The following is a 26,361-nucleotide window of genomic DNA, read 5'->3' as shown; positions in this document are numbered from 1 at the left end:
CTGGGCCTGGATGGCGTGAGGTTGGCAATTGCCTAATCGCAGGTAGTTGCTAAGCGGACTCACAAGGAGACAACAAACAAGATGGCGGAGAAGAGAGGAGCGAGGATTGACGATACACTTACATCAAAGTCAGAAAGAAATGAAAATCCTGCTGATTATCTAGGTAGCTATTTTCTGTTCTTAATGATACAAAAAATTTACAAGCGATACACCTTTTACGTTTTCACGGAGATGTCCCACTCTAAAAAGTAAAAACATAAATTATTGTTTTTATTTTGATTCAAGGAAGAGTTGGAGTTACGAGACAAATACAAGAAGTGCTCACGATCCTATTAGACAATGAGCCGGACAATCCCATAGCTTTCATTGCCAAATAGTGAGCAACCAAAAGCAATTTTCTGACTGGATTCTGCTGTTGTTTGTGATGAATAACGATGGCTTTCTTTTAGCTTTGCCAATGCTGCTGAACATGTATCAAGTGTAAGTCAGGCTTACCAATACCTCTGTTTGAGTCACCATAGTCAAGTATCGTATCAAAACAACTTGTTAAAAGCGTACAAGTTATTAAACAGACAATCGATCGGACATGGATTGAAAGGCCTGACTGGAAAAAAATACAACGAACTTCTATCTCTGATTTGCAGGTAATCGTTGTGAATTCGAGAAAAGTGCCACATAAGAAATTACTGTAGAGTTAACAGCTGCATTATCAATTAGGGACTCCATAACAAAAGAAACAGCAAGTTTATTACAATTGCTACAAAAACGAGAACAAAACATCGTTAACTTTAATATGTTCAACTCAGGGGTTACTTGTTGCTTTATATTTCAAGGTTTGTTTTATACAACGTACAGTTTTTAGTTCTCAACTTCTCATGTTGAATTGATTGATTGTATACCATAATTGTGAAAGGATAATATATGTATTTTTGAGTGCATTCTTTGTTGTTTGATGCATTCTTTGTCGTTTGATGCTTTTTCTATCTTGGATTGTAGATTTTATTTTGGAAGCCAAGTCACTTTTTGACGAGTTAGCTTTATCAGAGAAAGATCAAGCTGACTACTCATTATGTAAAGCAATGCTAACTCAGTTGGAGACCAGTGTTTCAAAAGGGAAAGAAAGCTCTACTTTATGGTAAGTATGTGTAACACAGGTGGCTAAACACATGTAGTATTGCATAGGTAATGTTACACAAGTAGTGTTATACAGGTAGTATCACACAGGTAGAGTTCTAGCATAACACAAGAAGTGTGAAAAAAATGACAACCATTCTAATTTTGTGTTATAGTATTCTTGAAGCTGGTTTGTTTCTTAGCAAACAAAATATTAGTATCGAAATCAACAAGGTAATAAACCTTAATTACAGATTGATGGTATCAGTGTGTGAATTAGTTCAGAAAAAACGATGTGCAATTTTTTTGACAAAAGTGTTTCTTTAGAGGCATAATCAAATCGATATTATGTTATTTATTATAAAGCACTAATTGCTAAATTAATATTTTTAAACATGAACAAATTCATGATTTACAACAGTGTTTTTCGTTAAAACCGCTGATTTTTGCACATTGTTTGAAAAAGTGATGTGCAATTATTTTCATTTTAGCTAAAACGATGTGCACATTGCACACCGTTAATTTGCACACTGGATGGTATATCATGAACATGTAAACATGGTTATATGCACTCAATAATAAACAGCTTGCCTTGCCTTGTCTTATCTTAAGTAACAAAAAGCTAAATAGAAACATTTTTTGCATTACAGACATTAAATGAAAGTGTTTCTGGTGAAATAATGACCTTGGATGAGTTTGTTCATGAAGCATGTATGATTTTCTTATCAAAGGTAAAAATTGTAATCTCATTGCTAGGTAACCCAACTCATCAGGTTTCGTATTGCAGTAATTGACAAACACAATAGTAATTTTAATTGTATTTATTGCATTGATACTTTCTAACTACAATTTACATACTTCTACCAACATTATAATACATGTATGGGGGTTCGGAGCGCTGGCCCATATAAAATGTGTGACTGCTAATCTTAATCACTTTTTCAGATTTCTGTCAAAGTGTAATGGTCAGAAGACAGACACTGCTATGAAAGACATCACTGTAAATAACGACTACTTTCAACAAACCTGCTTAATATGGATGTTAGCTTATTTCATGTCTTCGATATACTTCAAAGATTACTGTAACATTTACCTTTTATTGCAACATTCAATCCTTTGTTGTAAATGATAAACCTGATTATGGTACAGTTAGAATTATCACATTGATTACTTTAACTAGATGAAACATCATTTATCATTTTTCTATAATACTATGCAGCAATTGCAATCACAGGTGATGTGGTAAAACCAATGTCTGAATAACGACAGTTCTCCCAAATAGGAAACTTTATTGGTCTATTCAACCAAGATGTTTTGCCAAATGTCCTCTCAATAAACATCCATACTTGACTGAAACCAGAAGCAATCATTTGTAATGATGTCGTTGCATTTCTTTTATTGTGAGACTTTACAAATGATGGCCTCACATTGGAAGGCCTCTCTGATCCTACAGTAGTCCTTCTAAACCCACATTTACCACAGACATCTCTCTTCACTATGTACTTTAATGCAAGTGCTAAGTCATTAACTTGTGACTCTCCAACGTTTAAGCCTTTCATGTTTGTACCAACCCATGATTTTCCGGCAGATGTAGCTTTTCCAAACAAAGATTCAAAATGATTAGAATGTCCCACAACTGGTCTGGATAACATAGTTTCTACATGATGTTTATTCACAAATTGATGATGACTAGCAATAAATGCATGAGCTGTGACCAACAACACGATTGATACAGAATATGTAATAGAGCATGCCAAGATTACCTGGACAAAATAATTTGAAATCTATAATATTATCACAAGTACAGTTAGAGCTGTTGAATTCAAAAGAAGGCTGCATTTCTCCCTACCTTCCCAGTACACTTCAAATACATAAAGAGAAATTGTTGAAAGTCAACATTCTTTAGAATAGTGCTCATGTCCAAATATGTGTACCACCCATGATTCCTTCCTTGATCCATAGCAATCCTGCACAAACAAAGAAATAGTTCAATTTCTTTTTCATATTCACTTCATGGAAGAAATCATAAAAAATAACCTTGTCTCCAATCTGTTTACCACTTCAAAGAACTCGTCACACTTCACAAATATCTTCCAATTCTGATGATAGCACAAGACTGGATAAGTGTAAGGCAACACAAAATAATATTCACAAATATTACTTAAGCCAACTTACAATAGCAATCAAGAACTCTTGTTCTAATCGATTTAAATCTTGTATGTGATAATTTCCTGAGAAACAGATAAAGGTTGGATACAACTCTTTGGAGATTAAAACAAAGCAAATGAAGCACATAATAATTTGAGAAAATACAATATATTCCACAAAACCTGCTTTGCACCAATCATAGTTATATGCATCCTCTTCTTCGCCATCATCATAAAGATATTTGGAGGCAACAAGCTTCAAGCACAAAATTTTTGGTTTAAAGGTTAAATTCATAAATTGAACCTTATATATTAAGTCACTCAAAGATGATGTTTATTAAACATACCATCGACACAACAAACAAGTCTGATGAACACATTTTCTTTAGATATGAAGGATTGCTTTGAGCAAGTCTTTCAGTGTATAGGATTCCCATCATTAATGCACAAGGGGATATTCTTGCTCCTGTGCATAAATAATCATGAATAAATTGTGGTCTGATCTTCAAATTTCCAACTTGATAAACTAGCAGTAAAGATATGGTGCATACCGAGAAATCTTAGAAGCCTGATGTTGATCAAATGACTTCCTTTCACATGCGCATTTATAAAGCGAACGGCAACATCTTGAAATTATAAAAATATACAGTACATGTTAGGAAGCTGAAAAAATAAACCAAAAACACAACTTCATTTTAGGTATGAGTCAGTGGCAGTTATGGCATTATGCAGAACAAATTATAGCAGCATGTTGATTACCTTTGAGCTCAAATTTAACAGTTATAAAATATATTGCCTAACCCTGGTAGTGATAAAAGCCATGCTACTATGCTATTAAATGGTATCAATGTTGCACCTGACCTGTAACTACTGGGGAAGGTAGTGTGGCATCAGCATACTTCCCATAATGCAGTGTTTTCCTAAGTCTTTCTTGAAATTCTTGATGGCTTGCCACAAGAGGCTAAAGAGGCAAAAAGTATGAACATTATTGGGCGGAACTACAGTGAGTATGCTGTAAGACATGATTTAGACATCACATCACGTTCACATTATTACACATACGCAAAAGATCCATAATATTTATTACATTCATCTATTGTCAAAATAAAAACTTCTAATATTTCAAGGTTTAAGAAATTGTAGAAAGCATTTTCAATAAATGTGAATAAAAACGAAAATTTGTCAAACAAAAGATGGCACGGCACAACCCATAAAATGGTTAAAACATGAGCTGTGAAGTTACAAAAGTATATGTTTACGTTATCATTGCTGTATTCATCACCAATTTCGTGAAAACTGTTCTCGTTGATGTTCTTGAAGATTTTAAAATTCATATTTACGATAAAAAGATACAATTCATCAAATACTTTTCAATGAGAAGGAAATACAACATACAAGACTATAATATAATTATGCAATTATTATGTATTAAATAATGCTGATGCTGAACAGTTGCAGCTGCAAGGCATTCTGGGAGCGACTATGGGGCGGGAGCGACACGCGTTTCACACTTTCACACGAGTTGTGCGCAAACTATGCAAATCATCTAATTACTTGCCATGATCATGATTATAATATTCTCAAAACAACAATGAAGGCCAATAAATACTTGCACAATTGGTTTTGCAATATCCTATAAGACTCATTACAATTCGCAAGCAAAATTCAAATAAAACACATTCTTAACCATTGTCTTTATACGTGATAAAGAACTCTTCAAATTTTAACTTTGATTTTCTTGGGTTGCACGAAATTATTTTTGAAATGTTGCCAATGTAAAGTATCTGGTTGAGACGTGTTTGTATTTAAACTCTTGTCAACAAACTTTTTTCAAAAATCATTTTTTATGATAAAGAAACTCCAAATATTACATATCTAAGTTCTACTACACCAGACAACGCAAATGGAGAAGTAATTTTCGAAATTTCGAGTGACAGCTAAAATATGAAGTCTCGAAAGTTGCTGACGTCCTTTCTTTACCATAAGGCGGCGAAATAAACGTAATTTAATTCAATTTAACATCGTTCTAACCTTCAATGAAATTTCCCATTGACTGCACCTTCTTTAAATGCTTCCGTTAAAAGTTGATCGCTTAAGAGCCTGGATAATAGATTAAAATTATTCCGCCCTATGGTTTCTTCATTTGTCGAGAACAGAACGACAAAATTTTGTCACAGATAAGTGATGTGAAACTAAGAGCCGCTTAATTTACAACATATAAACGGTGAAAACCAGTTGCATTTCATAATGATCTTCATTTTATCTGCTTATGATGATGCACTTGTCAGATTTTTTGACTTGAAATTAGAAATACTTAACAAAGCGTTTCTACAATTGTCTTGAATGTTTTAGCAAAAAAATATATTTTCGTATCCTCCGTGTAGTAAGTACTTCTCATCCTACCTAAAACATCTTGTATTCTCCGGAATACATCTAGAAATACAACGTGTGGGTGACAAATATACTGGGCGAACTCTAAATTTAGTTCATGCTATCTCGAAAAGCATACATACACGCCGGCTTGCCGACAGACATTATTCAACCAATGGCGAACATTAAGATTATGAGCAAATGCCGCAGTACTTTTCTCTAAAGATAAATTAAGGTAATTGTCGAAGTGCCCATTCATATTTTAAAATCACTTTAAAGCCAGATTATCACCCACGCGGCCACGCAATAATTGGAAGCCAAGGAAAGACCGCAATAAGTCATCATAGTAATCACTCTACATAAAGATATTTCAATTTAACGTCATACAAGGATATATAAACCTTGGTAAAACATGTTTGTCAGTGCAGGATATGTGACTACGAGCGTGCAATCTTGTTGTGTATTTTAAGTAAAACTCTTTTCGACGTTGTATGCATGGTCATTTGATAAAAGGAATTTTCATCTTCGACGCAAGCTATGGTGAGTTAAAACAAAGAGAAGAAAAGCTTTAGTTCTGCTTTCAATACAGCTAGATGGTGATAGAGAAAGCAGTAGCAACGACCTTTAAAATGTTGCGAAAAGAGTTAAGTAACCTTTGTTGTTTCTGAACTTTTTCTAAAGCATCCTTATGATTTAGGACTTCTTCTATTTAGTAGAGTTCAGTTCACAAATGATTAGCTAAGTGTAAAACAGTGTTGTTATATTGTTAGTAAATCGATATTATTTTTGTTTCAAAAAATTCTTTAAAGAACTCATGGTGCACTTATCATGAGGATTAAGTTATTTGGCATAATGAAACCAGTCATGTTTGTGCCAGCTTCGTTAAAATTATTTCCTAATATAGCCATCATTATGGTTAACACTTCAGTTTTATTCAATAGCACGTTCGTCAATGCGCGCAAGTATTAATAACCACGAAACACTCAATTAAAGTAGTTTTCACTTCAGATAAAAACAGCTAATTAATTCCCTTGAATCTTGTCAGCAGAGTTCTGACTGAAACATCCTTTTTATATAAAAAGAAGTCGTTATCATTTTTGATTAGTACTTTCCTGCCTAAGTGAAAAACCGCGGCTGAAAAATTCAAATGAATGAGAAGGTGTATATGACAGCTGATGCAGCAGGTCATTTAAATTAGATGATTAGAAGCGAATGATCTTCCGGAAGAAAAACACACAAGTTTTTGTACAGGACAAAGCGCTATCTACGTATCATCTATAAAAGACCGGAATACCGCAGAGTTTATTGCTGTGAAAAAACAAGTTATTGATGAGATAAGCCTTTGTGGATAGATAAACAGCACAAACAATATATTGTGAATCAATTCTTCCATGCAGGATACTTATACATTCTTAAATATATTTATAAACAATGACGAGAGAATAAAGCGCAGAAAAACAGGGAGTTATAACCATATGGTAGTTTATACCACCCATACAGACTCAACTGGCCTTCATTCATTTCTCTAATTTTATATAAACTGCCAACCCTTGAAAGGAAAGGCAAATTTCGCGTGCATTCGATCAATTTTGTAATTTCCTATACCGCTTGCAAGATCCTTTTGCATCACCATTTCCCTAAAGAAAAGTACTTTTCCTGAATCATGTCACTTCGTCTTTGTCTTGCATGGACTTTTCATTTTTAGTTATATTTAAAAAAAGTGTTCAGTGTAAACTACGTACATTTCGTATAAATTACTCAAGGCAAATGGAGAAGTGCTCAATACTGAAGTAGAATAGAGCAGCTGTAACAACTTTTGACCTGTACATTGAAAAATTCCTTTCATGGGAAAAAAGAAGGTTGAGGTACAACCCACAGCTACAAATCCAGCGCTATTGAATTTCATGCTAACCAAAACCATTCAAAAGCTTACTTGCTCCCTATATAACTCTCATAAACGTTGATTTTGGTCAAAAGCACTAGATAGCAAGTGAGTATATGCCAAACTATACTGTATTTATATATTTTCTTGTTTGTCAACATTGCGTGCATCTTTGCTATGTTAACGAAATTCACTCCTGGTTATTTGAACGTCTTCACAGATGGCAAAGATATTACACTGAATAATCAAAATAGCTTTATAATTGGCATATGGCTTAAAGCAAACATGTTTCTTTGGGTTAAAACACGTCAACTGTTTTGTGAGTTAACCGTCAAATATAGATCAATAAATAAACACAGTTTTTGCAAATATATCTAAGAGCTTCCAGAAGATTCCTGTCATCACAGAAAAATGTCTTCTCGGAAAAGTCAGTAGCTACCTTATGTCCATATATCTGAAGAGTACAACTGTTTACTTTTGTGTCTGATGCATTGCTAGATCAATCGAAAGACATGATTATGAAATGCATATTTCACTAAAGACCAAACTGTAGTCGTGAGTTTTGCAATTTGAAAAATTAACTGACTCAAAGGTGAAACCTCTGTGAAGCCATCATTAAAAAAAAATACGATCATTTTTACTTGAAACAGGATATTGGAGAAAATAGTTGAAATCCTATAAACGATTATGATATGTATTTTCTATAACACAAGAAAATTATATATAAAGTAGAATTTATCCCCCTAATAAGTGAGGACAATCTACAAGGAATTGGACGAACGTACGATGGCACTCTCCAAATAAATAACTTTGCATGAAATAAGGATAAAAAAAATGAGAGAGTGACGATCTCAACAATATATCCTGAAATTAAGTCATTAAAGCAGTCGACTGATGTAAAAACCATGCTTCATTCAATCCAAAGCCCAACATTATGGCCATGATGTGAAATCTCAATAAGTTTACTTTTTGTAAAATAAATATTTACAAAAAGGAATTTGCATCTTCGTAGTAAACAATCTATATGCTATAAGTTATGTGAAAAACAGACAGACTTTGGGCGTGTTAATGTATATCGTGAGTATAGATGGCTTAGTAATTTAAATGCTCATGTGCTCTAATTAACGAAATATTCGCTGGCAACTAATTATGGAAAAGAGAAAAGAAAAAGGCATAGTTAATGCCGACTTTGTGGTGAACAGGCCGCCTTTTTATAGCACAGCAGGCGGGAAATAATTATGACCACGGTCGGCTGTTATTTATACAGTTGGATGTAAATAGAAGCCGAGCATTTTCGTGTTTAGGATTTCGGAACTTCTAAGCAAAAAAGCATGTTATGAGCTTTCAATGTAAACTTGCGTGAAAAAGATGTGTAACGTAATTTGTGTGAGTACAATTTGAGTGAGTCATTTCGCATTATCTTCAAGTGGTTATCAACACGTTTCCCTGTCACCTTTGCTATGCGTTTAGAGTAGGTGGTCTAAAAGGAGTTGAGAGGGAAGCTGTGGAGTTTTAGCGCGCCTCTCTTGCAATTTAAACTACACAATCTGTTCATATATCCGATTTATATCATAATTATCGAGTTGCGGAAACAACACTGACAAACTATCACTCCTCGGGTGTACGATTTTGATCTATGAAGACTTTCAAGCGGTCTTTTATCGTGTACATTAAATGGGGGAGCAAAGCTATGAATATCCGTTTTAAGCAAAAAAAAATTTTTTTCCACTTTACCTTTTCTTTTATGGTGTTCATTAAGACAAATCGATAATTCGAAGACGCTTCTTCAACCAACTAAAATGAAAGGTACAAAGAATTAAGAAGGAAACAATTAATTAGTAACGCACTGTGTAATCACTGCAATTCTGTCTTGTCATAAGTGATCATGCCGATAAGAGTCGGTAAAGAATTGCTAGAACATATCTCGTTTGAGCAAATAGACATTGCTACGACTCTTTAACTTTTCATCAAAGAAAATTGGTTATGGAACAAAAGTCCAATAGCGCAAGAATGATGCTGAAAACAAGAAGACTGGGTCAAGTTGATATGGGGGTATCACAAACGACCGCTGGTTGTTGCGTCCTTCCCCCGCCGCGAGAATAGGATCTTAAACAATTATTCGCAATTAACTCATCATAGATTTTATTAGAAATATTTGACGTTCATAAACACCCCGCTTCGGGACAATTAAAGCAAAAGGTTTTGACTACAGCGCAGGCACAACATGACAAATGCTCGCCGTTGAAATTTCGTATCACGCAGCACATATCGATTGACGAAAATAGGTGAAACTTCTTTTGCACCAAAGTGAAACGAAATCCGACAATATCAACAAGCTGGTAGATAAAACGCAATTCAATTCAGTTTTCACAAAATACGATGGCAGTCATCCTTAAAAATTTACTATTGCTTTTTCTTGCATCGACACCAAAATTGATTGAAGGTACAGGCGGATGGTGGTAAGTGCGTGTTTATCAACAGTAAATATTTGCATTGATAGGCTCATCCTCTCATCAAAGATTATAGATAAATGTTTACAGATAACAACTATCGAAGTTGCCGATACAGCATACGCGTGTCATAATATGGAGAGGCGGAAAATGAATTTCGTAAGCACTGTTGAGCAAGTTTCGATCATTTTGAGCATGGGAAAATCACAGATATTATAAAATTCATAAGTTATATAACGTAAGCTATCTACTGGATACGGTCAAGATATTTCTCCAAAAAACTTTCACCTTCAGTGATATTGATATATCTGTAACATTATACATATCTTTGAAGAATCAATACGTGGGAAAGAAGGATAGTTTTCGATCCATTATGGTAGAAATAACAGACTTTTGAAGCATTAGAGAAATGCTTCCTTTGCAAAGAAACACAGCTGATGTGCACACGTTGTTCACCCGTTTTAATTAGAAGTGCATGAAAGTAGATGCAGGAAAAAGCACAATTTACCGGTAACTCTAACTCTCCTTACAATCTCAGGGTAGCTGTATCATTTGTGGCAAGTACTAGCGAAGACAGACCACAAGGACCAGTCAATATCATCAGTTCTGCATTATCAGACAAACAACGGACGATCATAAAAAATCAAAAATCTCCCGGTTTGGTTGATACTATAGCCAACGCTGCACAGATGGCTATCAATGAATGCCAACGACAATTTAAACATCGTAGATGGAACTGTTCGTCGACTAATCCCTACAATGTTTTTGGGAAAATTTTACAACGAGGTACGTTTGATAAATTATGTGTGCTACGTGCATTTGATTGGCTCCAATATAAGACATATTTCAATAAAACAAGCGAAGAAGATGCATGCATGAAAGAAGGCGCAAGTTGAAATAATTTTTAATTACAAAATGCGCGGCATTGTAAAAATATCTTACTGTATCGGATTTTTTTTCGTTGTTGAACTTTCTTAAATTTTTGGCTTGTCATATATGGTTTTTACTCGAAAAGGTAAACTATAATTTATCATGCACAGAAGTACTAAAGAAAAGGTATTTTTAACAGGATTATAACTAAGGTATAATGCTTGCAGTTTGGCATAAAATGTCTGTGTTGTATTCATCTGTTTGTCGACAGTCATAAATGCAAAAATAGCAAATGTATGATCGTTGAAATAGTTACTACCCGTACATCGCATAGAGTTGAAAAAACGTTACCAAAATTCATGTACATAGCAACGTGTGAACTTTCACTAAGCGAGCACTAGTTACACTACAAATACACAGGCTTGCTGATCGTAAAATTTGAAAACACAGCTATCACAGCTTGGAAAGGAATCAAACACATGCAGATTAAAAACACGGCTAAATGTGATCGTAAGAACTTGGCATAAAGGCGCAAATCAATACTTAAATACCACTATAAACACCGGCAGGAGATTTATACACCGCAGTAATTTGTGTATAATATACAAGAACCTGTCGGATATCAAAATAAGAAACTCTTTTCATAGATTTGCGTCGCATATATATTCTTCTCTAAATACTTCAATAAATGGATATCGCAAATCTCGAATTAACATGATCTTCTTCAAACAATGAATCTTGTTTAGGCTTCCTAGACTTATAGCTAAAACCAATGTAATTTGGATATCGTTGCCTATACGCTCATGATGTCTTTTCATCGTTTTAACGCACTCAGCAAGTCACCGGAAAAACATTGCAGCATACACAATCTGCTTTTATCTATGTTTTCTTTTTGAACAAAATGTTGTAGTCTGTGTATGTGTACACATACATACATATAGTTAAACACCGTGATATGTCGGAAATTCTGTGGAATTCAAGACACATTCTCTTTCCTGTATAATGGAAAAAGGCCAAAGGACGATGTTAATTTAATTGTATATATACACTGCTTGTGGACTTTGTTTTAAGACAACCAAAGCATTTGGCAATAAAACAAGCAAGTATCATACAACATACAAAACATTTATGAAAAAGTGAGGAAAAACAGAGTTGTACTTAGAGTAATAGTAACATAGTGAATGATACAGCAGACATACAAAAGGGAGTTTACTGGCCATGATCCAGAGTTTACACAGCAAGCAAATGAATTGGACGAAGGACGTTTACAAATATGCCATACTTATGATAATTATAGACGAGGCTGATTTGGTTGATTGTGTAATGATTTGTAAGTTGCTACTGTTTTATAGATAATGTAGCCCCCAGTCTATTAATCTTCCCAGAAGGTTTCTGTACAGCATACCCCTACGAAACAATACCTTTAAGCACATACAGTGTACGGCATGATTAATTTAAGTTACATGTGATCAACGTAGATGAAAACCTTAAGGGACGAAGAGCAACAACAGCATTAGTCATATCATGCGCCTTAACATTTCTGACTTAAATCCATTTGTTCACTAATCTATGCTGATTGTTTTTACTACATTCCTTCACTAGCATGTCGCGAGACCGCGTTTGTTTACGCCATCACTGCAGCAGCTGTTAGTTATTCCGTTTCCCGAGCGTGCTCCGACGGTGAGCTGAGATCCTGCACTTGTGACAATCCGTACAAGGAGGGCGTGGTTACAAAGGAGGGTTGGCAATGGGGTGGCTGCGGTGACAATATACGATACGCAGATAAGTTTGCCAGAAAGTTTTTAAACTCAGCCGAGATACACAAGGACTTTCGTGCACGCGTGAACATGCATAACAACGAAGCAGGAAAAACGGTAAGAATTAAAGCAAAGCAAGTTTCACATGTCAGCGTTACGTGCCTTACAAAACTTGGACGTATGCAACGCAGCGATAACTAGAGAGGGGAGGGTGTAGATATTCATATAGTAACTGTATGCATGCATGTTTATGACTCGTAAGAGTACAGAATTGGCGCAAATTTAAGATTTAAAAATAATGATGTGAATGAGATTATACGCGATGCTTTTCTCATTTCTCCTACACAATTTTAAAACCGTCTGTCTGTATTCAGTACGGTGATAATCCATATTTTAAAAAGTCGATCATCACGACGTACTTTGTAAAATTAATATGCTCTACAAAACATTTCCTTAGAAAGGATACCTCAGTAAGCGATTTATTCAAATGTAATACAATAAGACCTACCAGTATATTGTTAAATCTCTGAAGTCATCATTCAGTCAGCATTTCAATCAATTCCATACATCCTATAACAAAAGAAACGTCATCATTGAAATTTGGCAAAAGATAATTGTTTTACAAAAATGTTGAAATTTGAGAATGAAATTTTAAGTCCAAAAAGATAAGGATCAGACGCGGTGGAAGCATAACAGAACGATTTACAAATCAATTTTCGCCCTAAAAAATTAGTCATCACATTAAAATTTCCTGCACTTATTGAATTAACTTTAATCGAAAAATATGTTATTGATCAATGTTATCAAAATTATTTTCTGGGGATTCCTGTATCATCTGTAAAACTTTATAAAAAATCGCAGAAAATCAGACATCAACCCAGCAGGAGATAGATATAAATATAGAAAGTATTTAAAATATGGAGGTGTCAATGAGTGAGGCTTGCAAGGGTACATAAAAGAAAGTTGAAAGTATGTGATCCTTTCAAAAGAAAATACTTACACAGCTTTTGATACAAAGAGGGAAAATTGTAATGCATTTTCAAATGAATAAAAAATGAACAAATTGCAATTTTATTCTATACACTGCTTAAATATGAAAGTTTTATTGTATTAGTTTACGATTACAAAGAAATAGAAAAATATACCTTCATGACCATTGCCTACCTAGTTCTACCTTGATGACCATTGTCTACCCAGTTATACCTTGATGACCATTGTCTACCCAGTTATACTTTGATGACCATTGTCTACCCAGTTATACTTTGATGACCATTGTCTACCCAGTTATACTTTGATGACCATTGTCTACCCAGTTATACTTTGATGACCATTGTCTACCCAGTTATACTTTGATGACCATTGTCTACCCATTTATACCTTTGATGACCATTGTCTACCCAGTTATACTTTGATTACAATTGCCTACTAAGTTATACATACCATTGCTTAAGCTCCATGCAGTAACAAACTTAGAAACACTACCTTTAATTTACGATATAAAAAATTCAAATAATACAGCAACAACTGCAAATATAGTTTTGCAATCAATTGTAATTTTAAACTACAGGCTGTGAAAAACAACATGGTTCGTCAATGTAAATGTCATGGCCTGTCACAGCGCTGCACCGTGCAAACGTGCTGGAATCAAATCCCAGAATTTAAAAAAGTTGGTAGAGTATTGAAAGAAAAATTTGATGGCGCATCGCGGGTCGAGTTGGAGCAAAACAGCTCCGGTAGAAGAATTACTTTCACACCTGTCGTGAAGAATCACAAGCCACCAACTAGAGCAGATCTAATTTACTATGAAAACTCGCCAGATTTTTGTACAAAGAATTCCAAAGTAGGCTCCTTGGGAACAGTGGGACGGGAATGCAATAGTACTTCCATGGGAACGGATGGATGTGACCTGCTGTGTTGCGGGCGCGGATCTCGACACGTGTATAAAACAATAAATCGACCATGCCACTGTAAGTTCGAATGGTGTTGTAAAGTAAAATGCCAATCTTGTCCCGAAAGAACAAATATCCACCTGTGTTTGTAATGTCTTGAGACCCAGAGATCTGTGATACACAAAAGATCACTCAATAGAAGAATAGCAATCTGCAAACATGAAACGATGACGAAGGATCTACTCATATTTTATAAATAAGGTTCAGGTTTGTGTGAACTGTCTAATGTAAAGTTAATAAGAATATATAAGTGCAACAAATAGACATTGAAATTGCCATGTAGTGCATGCATTCAATAGATTATATATTTATGCTGATGTAAGTTATTTTTTATACTCTAAATTTTTCTAAGATATAAAATAGACATTTTAGAAGTACAAAGCAATTTCAGCGATCATGAAAATACATCAGTTTAGAAGACTGTAATGTCAAATCTTCGGAATTCGAAAATCAGAAACCAAAAGACTGTTCACGACACAAAAACCAAAAAGCTGTTTAGTAATATTTTAATGTCTTTCATAACAATTTTTTTCGTTACAAAAATTCTTGCAATTATATAATCATATCTTAATTATGACTAAGATAATATATCAAAATATATCAGTTGCTATAACATTTGATGTTAGTAAAAACGATGGATAACTATTGAGTGACGTTTCAAGAAAGTGAATCAAAATGCATTTGCTTTATTAACTGATTAAAATGAAAATCCACAGTAGCATTAGCTTTTATAAAATACAATCTAAGATAGCATTTCACGCTAAGTTATACATATAGACTCAGTCTCTTTAATATAGACAAACACCTCTATAGAAAACATATAAAATGGCTTTATAAGCTCTGATAAAATAATACTTTTTTCTGTGTTCGATAGAGAGATAAAGGTGCTGCAGGTTACCTTAGGTGACATTGCAACTGTATCAAACAACACGTGTTTTTTAAACTTTAACTTTATATATCCAAGAGAACAAGAGCTTATAGCATTGGTTCACACGATACACAATCGATGGTCAACTCTGAGGACACATCGTAGAAACATAACAGGATATATCCTACGTGTACAAACAGCATACTTGCACGAAATCTGAAATTCTTTTCACAAACATCTGTGAACTATCTTTCTCACTTTACAAGTTTTACATTTCACAGAACAACACCAGCGAAACACACAATCACAATAGTTCTCCTCGTGCTCAACTCTCGCTTCATAATTTCGACTGCAACACATAATGTCACAACCTTCCGTTCCCATGGAGGTAGCATTGCAGTATCGACCCCGTGTTCCAAATGAGCCGAACAGGGGTCAGGTTCGCAGAACGATGGAGCATCCATTGTATACAGCAAATCGTTAGGGGTTGGTGCCTTCATCGAAGCCTCGGGAACAATGTTTTCTCCTTTATTTCCAAAAGAAACTTTAGACGCTGAATCGAATTTCTCTTTTAAAAGTTTCCCAACAAGGCTAAATGGAGGCATAATCAACCAACAGGCTTTCTGCGTGCATGCCCCACTGTAACCGAAACATTTGCACGTTTCGCGCATCTTCTTTCTTAAAGCCTGGAAAAAATATGAAATACAAGATAGCAAATTTATCTAAATAGCTAGAACCGAAAATTTATATCATGCCGAAAAATATCTAAAAACAATCATGGTGTTCACTGTTTTATGGGAAATAGATTTTTAACCTAAAACATTCAATACACTGACGACAAATAGGATTAACATTAGGATATATCATTTCAATAAAGAATTTTAATTGGCATATTTTATAACGATTACTAAACCACGAAAATGTTTCGACATTAACTGAGACATATCAAAATATTTTTTTAAAGAATCCTCTGCATGCACACGTGAATTACAAATTAAAATAGTTGAAGACGTGTCGACATAATGGGCAACGATTAACCTTGACATATATCCCACTCATGACGCGTAAACAATTGTCGAGAGAGTTATTCGTTGATGTTTTTTTATTAACTGGAGCAAAAGTATTTGTAAAAAGCATTTTCATAAACGCCACGAATCTGTTGCCAATGAATTATGAAGTGTCCTACAGCAAGACAGATTAGTGATATCGGCATATAAAAGAAATTACATAACGAGACTGGGATCATTAGACTTGAAGAATTACAAGAATTCCATTGCTTCAAAAAAAAATTGTGAAATAAGAGGCGATAGGAAATACAAACAATTTGCCACTTAAAATTAATATGATCTTCTTAAGTGTATTGAACAGGATGCAACATCTTGTAAAATGGTTAATATATACGATTACAGGAAGCCGCGAGCAATATCCTTGAGTTATTTTGAAGTGTTTTCAAGGAGTGGACGCCCCGGAAAACAAGTCTAGCTGAGGAACACTTTATACAAGAAAGTGATTTGCATGTGGCTTTTGGAAAGCCATTCTCATGAACCCAACTGTAAGCATACGCTATAATTATATGTCATTATAGAGGCAATTAAGGAAGGCTACGAACAATTTAAGAAATCTAGAAGGTGTTATAAATAACAAAATGTTCTAAAATAAGAAAATAAAATCTCAATGTTGACAAGAGAACACAAATTTCACATTAAAAGTTGCCATGTTGTGATCAATAAAAACCAATAAATTGCTAAAGCTTGCGTTCATCGAAAACAAAAATCTCCCATTAAAAAATGATCCAACGAGGAAGAATTTGATCTAAGAATTTAATAAGCATCTGTTTTCAAAATAAACGACAGCAACGGGAATTCAAATCATCCTTTTAAGAAAGAATATATCATAAAGACATGTTTTAAAGTGAATTTTTGTCTGAGTACTGACAAATAATGGATGCCATCACTTCAAGCAATTGACATGTTTTCAAACGGTAGCAAAAATCACGAGGAAAAAACAGATAAGAACTATTTATTGCATTACTTTAACGATAGGAAAAGTAAAACGTGATATAGAGTTACCAAACGAGTAATCAAGAATAACTACCGTTTCAAAGGTCGTCTAACAATCATGCTTGACCACTTTTCAACGAAGACGAAATTTAGAAAAACAAATATCCTCAAACGAGATTGATAGAAACGCTTGGGAAAATCCAAACTCTTTTTGCACTGAAGAGCCCGCAAGTATTGAAGTGTTGCAAAAAAAAGAGAAAGGAGTAATCTTGATGAAATCTGAACGTGGGCAGTATAATTTATGAGATCAAGTTCATGACCTCCATCATATCCTACCTTCCTTCCAGCTTCGTAATTCCACCGTATTAGCTTCGTGCGAGCATCGAGATCAGCCGATTTATCGGTGAACACTGTTCGTGAAATTTTTTCCCCAAAGTCTATATTTCTTTGACACACGCCACTCACTTTGAATCGTTCCACAATCCTCTTTTGAGCGATAGTTCTTGAGGATGGGCTCATACCTTCTCTGTATGCATATGGATCACAGGCGCACGCTTTTATATCATCCAATGAGCATGCGCGAGTCACGGAATATGCAACACCAGCAGCATTGAGAGCCAGTATGAATGCAGATTCACGAATGTCTAAAAGTGGAACACATCGAGCATTATGTATCAACTATTGTTATTTTAAAGTCGAGAATGTTTTTACGCCATGTCAAAATTTCAAATAAAATATGCTTCGAGCGTTTGAAACAAACTGTGGAACGACAATAATGGAAAATGCAATGACACAACCTACGTGCAGAATCGTGCAGTTATTTATGCTGGAAAAAAGGTTTATTCGTGGTTCAGTAAACGCCTATAGGTTTCTAACAAGTTGAAAAGATAACGTGATTATTAATCGTTTTAATCGCATTCTGTGTAAAAAGCCATATCCGCAGATGATGAACACGACAGTCAGTTAAGCTTTCTATCTGTCAGTATTTCTAATAAAAATAATTTGCTAACGCTGATACAAACTTTTTACATTTTTACAGGGGGATAAAATCCAAAGTGTCATAAAGGTGAAAGACACAAACCATAAAAGAATCATTCTCTAAACTAAACCATAAAACATAAGTGCTCATACACACATAATTATACAGGGAACAAAATAATAAAGGGAATAATTTGTGAACATACAACACATATCAAGTCTTCATAAAGTTATTACAAAGTTCAATACGACATTTCAATGAAGGTTAATGTTATTTCCATGCGTCACAAACGTAAAGTCACTTTTGTATAAGTCCATATTTGGATACATGTTGTTATTTCATTAGAACATTAACAATAACATAGAGAGTCTAAGCTGTGTACCGATAATGAATGCATTGAAACCATGCAGTTTCTTTATACTATTCGGTCATCGAGCAATGAGCTCCAAGGTAGATAACTGGGATGAAAGAAAAAGAGAAGAGGAGAAATGAGTTTTAGATGCATAAAGCGTTTGAGCTCGAGATTGCAAGCATGATATTAAAAGTAAGTTTCTTGATTGCTTTCAGAAAAGCATCGTGAGTTGAAAACTTGAATCAAACAAAAGTTCAACACAACTTTACTCAAGCATAGCTGACTTTAAGTTTAACATCCAATATTATTCACTTTCAGAAATAAATGCAGTACAGGGAACATCCAGAGAATTATTTCATGACAATGGTGTGAATTTGAAGGGGCATACAAACACCACAAAGTATTAGAGGACAAATCCAATTAACCATAATCTATTATTTCCCATTGCGATTCAGCAGAACTTTTTAATTAAAATGTGTCACTTTTAATTAGCAGCATGATAAACAGATCTATCATCAATATGTTGCAGCAATTTTTTACATTGCAGCTATGTACAATATACAAATACCAACACGAACCCAAAAGAACACACGTGTCGACAACAGATGTGAGGACAACGTTGATGTTGCGTGCAGGAATGAATGTGCCCAGCGGTTAGAAAACGTCAAAGAAAAACAATTTATAAAAACGTGCGTACTTACAGCAACTTGTCCTATTGAAAACAGTATGTGTCAAAACGGTTTTAGTCGGTGGTCGATAGTTTGATAACATAATATTGCTCAGATGTATTCTGTGAATGTTTATAGAAGTCTTTTGGCATGTGCACTGCACATATAGATGGGACGAATGCTATCCAACGGTGCGTCTATTCTTAGCTTTATGATGTTTCTTTTTTCAAAAATGCTTTTCTGAAAGAACTTGAGTTTAGCCAATATTGCAGCGCTGTGATGATCATTTAGCAAATGAATACAACCGTATAGTCGAACATTAGTATTGAAAAAAGAAAAAAGATAATATAAACTGTCGATAATGTTAGCGTGACAAAAATTCACTCAAACACTTTATGAGAACACGATTAAATTCACTCAAAACGTATAAGAAATTAAATTATTGAATTCTCTCAATATTTTTTTTCAATTTTTGCAATCGACTTCCTAACAACTAACTGCCCCATGATTTCTGCAGGAATTTGAAACCTCTAAGTTTGCTCATAATCACAGTTTTTAGGATTTTCGTCTGAGGCGCAACGAAGAGGGGAAGGCGTTGGGGAGGATTAGGGGGGGTATTACACCCTCTGAAAAGATCAATGAGTAAAATCGGATAAAACACGAAAATAAAAAAACACATTTCTATATGATAATGAAATCAAGTAAGAAACGCAAACTATTTTCAGCACGGGGTATCCCTTGAGAAACCAACAGACATAACTTGCTTTCCTGCTTGACCTTAAGTGCCCTTATGCTGGATACTACGCGTTATTCAATTTTGTGATTATTTCAAAAATGGCTGTGAAATGCTTGACCACGCCCACCGAAAGCACGCCCATTTTATGGGTAAAACTTAGACATCGGCACCCCCCAAAATGCGATGTGCTAGTTAAGCTCTGTTCTTTACTGCAGTTTGTTAAGCATGATTATATAGTAAAATTTTGCTAATAAAGAGACCATTTACGACTTAACGCCTGATGATCCTTAGGAAATGTGAATAACAATGTATTTACTTTTAGATTTAACTGCGGATATAATATGGTTGTTATCTTTAATCTTCAAAGTTATCGTGCAATGTTAATGTTAGAAATATCTGTCGATTTTTCTTGACACAATGATAGCTCTTCTGTAAGATAATACAGCGTCGCGCTGTATATGAAGTCAATCAAATGGCCGACTACTGATTAGAATCGAAAAAAAATGAAAGTTAATTTCAGCTAGTATTTAAACGTAACCAATGCACGCATGGCTTTTAGAATAATGGCAATGCACACTTATGTAATATCCGTTAGCACTACAACACTATTAATTTACAATAAGCTCACAAGGATCTTTGCATGTGATACATTACCCACTTCAAACGTGAAGACGTTTTTCCGTCTCTGTTTGCCGGCGTTCGGGGACGTCAAGGCACGAGCCCGACATCTCGACGTATTTAAATATGTACAGATTTTAAAGGAACGGAAGATGTCCAATAAAGACATGCGTTCTGCTGGAAAACTTGCGAATATGTGAAACATCAATAAACGAATGTGGATCACGAACGTTTGAAAGGGAATCGTGACAACTTGTGGTGAAGTTTAAATGTCGAATAACCCAAAGACTCAAGCAGCGCAATGATACATATGTAACATATCCACTTAGTGTGGTAATATAAGATGAAATAAGTAGTCGTGAAGTTGAATAGCATAACAGCCCTACACAAGTATTGTTTTGTCCGAAGCGAAATTCTACATTTTGATAAATATTATTAGACGGAGGATAAATTATCGCATGCTATAAATAATTATGCTCACGTAAAGAGACGAAATTATCAGTTCGTCATTGTAAATATATACAGTAAAACAATGAAAGGGGTTACGAAAGAAAGCTCATGAGATAAAGTTCGCTTTCTAGTTCATCTTGAATACGTGATATTATTATATGCAAAACAATCTTTCATTGAATATAAACAAATCTTTATATAACTGTATATATTATACACAATGTTCACCACAAATGGGAGATTGTTTATTTATTTTTCATAATAACGGAGGTGACTTTTATCGTGTAACATAATGAGCTCAACTTCATCTACATTGAACATTAATTCTCAAGGGGAATACACGAGAATAAGGTATTTATCATTCACGAGAGGGTAATAATTTCTATAACATGAATTGTACAACATGACGCAAGAAAGTTAGAAGACAACATACCTTTGCCTATGATCTTTTCAATAGCGCCTCCCTTCTCAGTACAATTCCATCTTCTGTTCTTAAACTGATTTTGGCACTCTCTCAAGGAAAGTACTAGTCCTTCCATTACAGAAGGAATCACCTCACGATAGTTTCGACATATATCGTTTCGACAAATGCTATTTCGGCTGAATGTGAGGAAACTACACGAAGTTGTATTTAAATAAATGTTAACGAGGAAAGCAATGAGAGACAGCGCACAAATAGACAGACAATGTATATCTATTTCACGAAGTCTTAACAAGTACATCACAGGATTAGCGATGATATAGATAAAGATGAAGTGCGTGCGAGAATATAGAAGAGTATATTTATAACATGAAATTTATATACAATAAATGAATATGCAAGATTAAATGACCGTATCTCTTACCTCCGAAATGAATAACCTTGGACGTGCGTGAACAGAAGAGAGGAAATACACAGCAGTAAAACTTGTGTCATCGTTGGGATAATTATATGGAGGGGGTTTTCAAGTAGAATCGATATATTTCATATAATAGCCAATAGGTTTAGAGTTCTCCTGCGTTCAACAAGCTCATATACACACGAGTCATGAACGATTGACCGAATACAAACAAGTCAATGACTTCACACGCAGGGTGCCACACATAGTCATTTGGTGCAATTTGAATGTTGTCAACAATTATAGAAATATTTAGGCATATAAAGACCGTGGGGCTAGATCCTATTAATAGACGACTTACTCGACACCTACGAAATTATCAAATTAAATTGCTTTCGCCAAGATAACTGAGGTATGTTAAGAAGACTGAAGTCGATTTTCAGCGTCATTAAAGATAATTATCCCCAAGGACTCCTTTACTTTAAAAACTTTTATATTTCTGGTAGAAATTATATGCATATGTAGGCTATAACAAAAATAAACAAATCTTTAACAAATGGAAGAAAATGTCTACCATAATAAAACCCTAGCTTAATTGTAGGAGCAAGCAGTTTTCTTAGATAGAATATAACATTGATTGTTTGTTATTCCGCCTCTCTTTATGTATGTAGATATACTGCCATTTGCCTTGTAGCTGCAACAAGTAACTTTCATGAAAAGATCAATAGTGTAAATAGTAAGATATACACACGTCTATGCAAAGAGATATGTAGTTTGATGTTCGTGGCATAATAAAAACAAAATGATACACATCTGAGAAAATAAATGACAACGTACTTTGCTTCTATAAGCTATTACCGAGTGCTTGCTATCAACATTCACCGACGACATATGGAAATATTGACAAAACTTTTTGGAGCCGCAAAATTTTGTCAATCACGACTAGAATGGTCACTCATGATTATTTATAGGATATGTTTGTGGAAGACTTTGACGTTTTCAATTATGTCTCGTGCGCAAAGAAATGTTTTGCAGAAGTGTTTTCTATAGTTAAGTCTATAGAAAATGTAAAACAGATATCGTAGCAATCATTATAAATTTTACGTATACGTCATAAGGACGATATACTTAACGATATCTATTTATCTGTATGATGGATCTGAAGCCATTTTCACATGTATTTTTCAAACCTGACTAACAAAGTTACGTGCTGACTTGAGAACACCTCCCGAGCGATAAATACGTACATTGAAAAACAATTCTATGAAACAGCAGCAAGCTGAGCATGTTATGAGCGATATATACAGAAATCTTGTATATTTAACATAATCGTATTCAAATTGAAGGCCATCGTTTGAATTTTTGTCTCAGCCGGTGGTTCCATGTAAATTCTCTAAGACGTTGCCAAAATATTAGAATTACAAAGACTGGACGTAAATCGTCTTAGAGGCCTAAAGTTACTGACGTACAAGCAACAATTATGATCGTATGTATACAAACTTCGCAAATGTTTGGCAGTCGTAAATGAAATGAAATTTTTACTGTGCTTTTTCACAGTATCATTAGTAAATAAAAAACTTTGTCAGTACCATCACGAGATCACAGTTATTGACTGGGATTTTAGCAACATAGGACTTAGCTTTTTATGAAGAAGAATAACAGCTGAGAAAAATACCTAACAATGTGTGCATTCAAATGAAATAACGTCATTTACGCCTTTTTTTCTCCTCCATAATCCAAATTTGAAAAATTTAGATCAGGCCTTTGGGCAAGACGCGTCAGTGAAATTAACACTGATTTTCATTTTCATGCCGATTTAGACAAACCGATTGAACCTTAATAGTCTCAGCTGTCCATTGTTCCGAGTAAACATGATGTTATTAATACTCTGTTCCCGTATAAATATAGAAACAATCGCACCGAAGTATTTGTGTGAAATGAACGTGAGATATGTTGGAATTCCTTTATGATTATTATGATGCGTTTCCTTCTTTATTCATAATAATAAAGAAACATTTGTTTTGATGTATTCACGAGCCAATATTTTCTTTTCATTTGCGCACAAACATCCGGGCTCTTGAATTATATCTAAAGTGTTTATAACCGCAACCATTGAGTTCTATAATAACTGGAGCGGCTATCTTTACTGGGGCGAGGTCGCCAAAAAAATGGCGGCCAACGGACGTATTTCCGCTGAAATGATCGCTTTGCAGAAAAATAATATTCTCGACCTCCCCCTGGTGTCTATAGTAAATTATAAAAAATTTTTCAAAAACAAACACGATATCACAGAATATTGATATCGTTAGTTCCATATTCTGTGACGATATTTTTTTTGGCATTTCTTTTATAATGCCAACACTTCAATCGTTCAATTGTTGGATGTCGTAGTTTCCACAAAAAGGAACATATCGCTTCTCACAGGTGAGGTAGTTGTTTGTTTTGTTAGTCCGTCAACGATTGAAAAGCAATTATACATTCACTTGAAAAGCCATAAAAATACATAATAAAGATCGTATTTTTTAAGACTGACTTGAACGCCAAATATACTGATGTTTTCCTGTTTTTGTTTATAAAATTCTGCATACTTTTCTGTCATTTGTTTATGCATGAAGTCGTAAATTTACCCATCTATTTGCAAAATAGTTTCCCTAAAGCAAAAAAGACCCTGCACACATTTTGCTCTGTGAGTAAGTATCAAAACGAAATGATCAGCCCCAAGAGTACCCATGATTTGGAGCAGAGCTTCTATTTGCTGACAACATGCAGGGAAGACCAAGGAGTAAAGATGACTGGAAGATGTTATTGACCATGCAGAGTCTTAAAAAAAAATGATAATGCTGTAAAGATAATTGATTTATTGTCTGCCCTATCCAGAGTTATTTAATTTGATCATGGTCAAATTCTATGGATGGAGACAATGGATTCACTAAGGATGCCTTGAATGCTTTGAAGTTAAAGTTCATAAACCAAAGAAAGATGGCAAGAAGGTTGTGTGTGTTTTGATGCTTAATGAATTGTCAATTCACAAACATATAAAATGGGAAAGCCATAAAGTTTGTGTCTATGTAAACATTTGTACTGAGATTGATGATGACTTGATGCAGATGTGAAACATCAAACTGTATAAGCCATTGGGTTTTACATAACTTAATGTTTAAATCATGTCATATCTTTATCAAAATATTTTAGTTGAGTGTTGTATAAATGTTACTAATATCGAATGCACTACACTGAAGCATTAAAGATTCAGTGATGAAACCTTTAAAGTTACTGTACTGTATATTTCTTCATTATAACAGTTTTTGCTTTAAGAAACAGTTTGAGCTTATATACCTAGTAAAGTACAGAATGGAGATTTATCATATGCATTATTGCTACTTTTTTAAAGAAAAGTTTTGCACTTTTCAAAGCTTTCCTATTTTTTGCTTCTTATTTCTTTTCATGAGATTGATGATATATGGTTAATATAATCCAATAACTTTATAATTTCTAAAAAGCTTTTAAGCTTCTAGCATAAAAGTAGTGTACTTTGGTATTTGATTCATTTGGTTATATTGCCTTGCTATGACATATCTACTTGCACTTCATCATTCTTGTATGAACAAAACACCAGATGTGGATACTCAGAGAACAAAATGCACTACCAACTGCTTATGAAATTTATTATTGAGGTGAAAACTGTGTTAATCATTCAAATTGTGTACTTATTTGCAAATATAGGAAAAACAAAACAAAGTGAAAAAGAAGGGTAGAAGTATTAAAACTGCAAATGAATTATAAACACCATTGGAAGCATAAGTGTTTTGATGATTATTTGCATTATGCCCAATTCATATATCAATACAACAAAATCATGTGCTACAACACAAAGTATTTGATGCAGTTGCACTTCAACATCACAAAAGGTTACTTTAAGTAATTTCTATACAATATTGTTTGTTTTCATTTACCAAAGCTATGCAGACTTGAGGCTTTTTGAAATTTCATATGAAACTCAATTACAGAAAATCCGTAAATATCCATTGATTTAATATTTACTTTTTAAAGAAACAAGTAAAATCCAACAATTGTGGCGAAAAGCCATTGCCCATTGCATGAAAAGAAGCAAATAGCAATGATAACAAATACTAACTTCTCTCAGTGACCGTGGAGATGAACTGTGATATACTTTTTGTATAGACTAAAAGAGTTTAATCGATCAAACAAGTTTGCGCTGGTAAATAACACATCTGCATTCATACATATAGCCGACATATAGCTCTTTCGTCGATAGTTATAAATGCATCCTTTTAGGAGCACATAACTGACAACCACAGTTGATCGCTGTTGTC

General features: G+C 34.3%; 4 protein-coding genes and 1 long non-coding RNA gene across 7 annotated transcripts; 2 read left to right on the top strand and 3 right to left on the bottom strand.

Moving 5' to 3' along the window:
* The first annotated feature begins 66 nt into the window (after nucleotides 1-66).
* On the top strand, nucleotides 67-2,299 carry LOC124452999 (tubulin polyglutamylase complex subunit 1-like). The gene is made up of 8 exons (XM_047003673.1): nucleotides 67-163; nucleotides 286-376; nucleotides 450-644; nucleotides 718-833; nucleotides 997-1,135; nucleotides 1,290-1,347; nucleotides 1,764-1,844; nucleotides 2,059-2,299. The coding sequence occupies exons 1-8, from the start codon at nucleotides 82-84 to the stop codon at nucleotides 2,074-2,076; spliced, it is 780 nt and encodes a 259-aa protein (XP_046859629.1). The 5' UTR covers nucleotides 67-81; the 3' UTR covers nucleotides 2,077-2,299.
* LOC124452996 lies at nucleotides 1,920-13,371 on the bottom strand. 2 transcript variants are annotated; one of them, XM_047003670.1, is made up of 10 exons: nucleotides 13,098-13,371; nucleotides 9,247-9,306; nucleotides 4,122-4,221; nucleotides 3,811-3,886; nucleotides 3,608-3,727; nucleotides 3,444-3,516; nucleotides 3,289-3,344; nucleotides 3,151-3,212; nucleotides 2,963-3,080; nucleotides 1,920-2,876 (listed from the first exon to the last, which is right to left on the bottom strand). In XM_047003670.1, exons 5-10 carry the CDS (start codon nucleotides 3,698-3,700, stop codon nucleotides 2,325-2,327), a joined length of 954 nt encoding a protein of 317 aa, XP_046859626.1. In that variant the 5' UTR covers nucleotides 3,701-3,727; nucleotides 3,811-3,886; nucleotides 4,122-4,221; nucleotides 9,247-9,306; nucleotides 13,098-13,371; the 3' UTR covers nucleotides 1,920-2,324. The 2 variants fall into 2 exon arrangements, with proteins under 2 accessions (XP_046859626.1, XP_046859625.1); XM_047003669.1 differs by lacking the exons at nucleotides 9,247-9,306; nucleotides 13,098-13,371 and adding an exon at nucleotides 4,520-4,665.
* LOC124452994 (protein Wnt-1-like) lies at nucleotides 6,072-15,256 on the top strand. 2 transcript variants are annotated; one of them, XM_047003666.1, is made up of 4 exons: nucleotides 6,072-6,273; nucleotides 10,501-10,748; nucleotides 12,435-12,706; nucleotides 14,157-15,256. In XM_047003666.1, the coding sequence occupies exons 1-4, from the start codon at nucleotides 6,224-6,226 to the stop codon at nucleotides 14,628-14,630; spliced, it is 1,044 nt and encodes a 347-aa protein (XP_046859622.1). In that variant the 5' UTR covers nucleotides 6,072-6,223; the 3' UTR covers nucleotides 14,631-15,256. The 2 variants fall into 2 exon arrangements, with proteins under 2 accessions (XP_046859622.1, XP_046859621.1); XM_047003665.1 differs by lacking the exon at nucleotides 6,072-6,273 and adding an exon at nucleotides 9,319-9,971.
* Nucleotides 13,626-14,019, bottom strand: LOC124453001. Its single transcript, XR_006950928.1, has 2 exons — nucleotides 13,822-14,019; nucleotides 13,626-13,763 (listed from the first exon to the last, which is right to left on the bottom strand). It is a non-coding gene; the product is annotated as an uncharacterized LOC124453001 (long non-coding RNA).
* On the bottom strand, nucleotides 15,028-22,554 carry LOC124452995 (protein Wnt-1-like). The gene is given in 5 exon segments (XM_047003668.1): nucleotides 15,028-15,834; nucleotides 15,837-16,092; nucleotides 17,743-18,050; nucleotides 21,643-21,824; nucleotides 22,055-22,554. Coding segments are annotated over 5 exon segments (1,017 nt in total). The 5' UTR covers nucleotides 22,126-22,554; the 3' UTR covers nucleotides 15,028-15,634.
* Between the last annotated feature and the right edge of the window lie 3,807 nt (nucleotides 22,555-26,361).

Source organism: Xenia sp. Carnegie-2017, unplaced genomic scaffold (genome assembly GCF_021976095.1).
Source record: "Xenia sp. Carnegie-2017 unplaced genomic scaffold, XeniaSp_v1 HiC_scaffold_25, whole genome shotgun sequence".
NCBI classification, from domain to species: Eukaryota; Metazoa; Cnidaria; class Anthozoa; order Malacalcyonacea; family Xeniidae; genus Xenia; species Xenia sp. Carnegie-2017.
The sequence above is the reverse complement of the archived record's forward strand: the minus strand, read 5'-3'. Positions and strand labels throughout refer to the sequence as shown.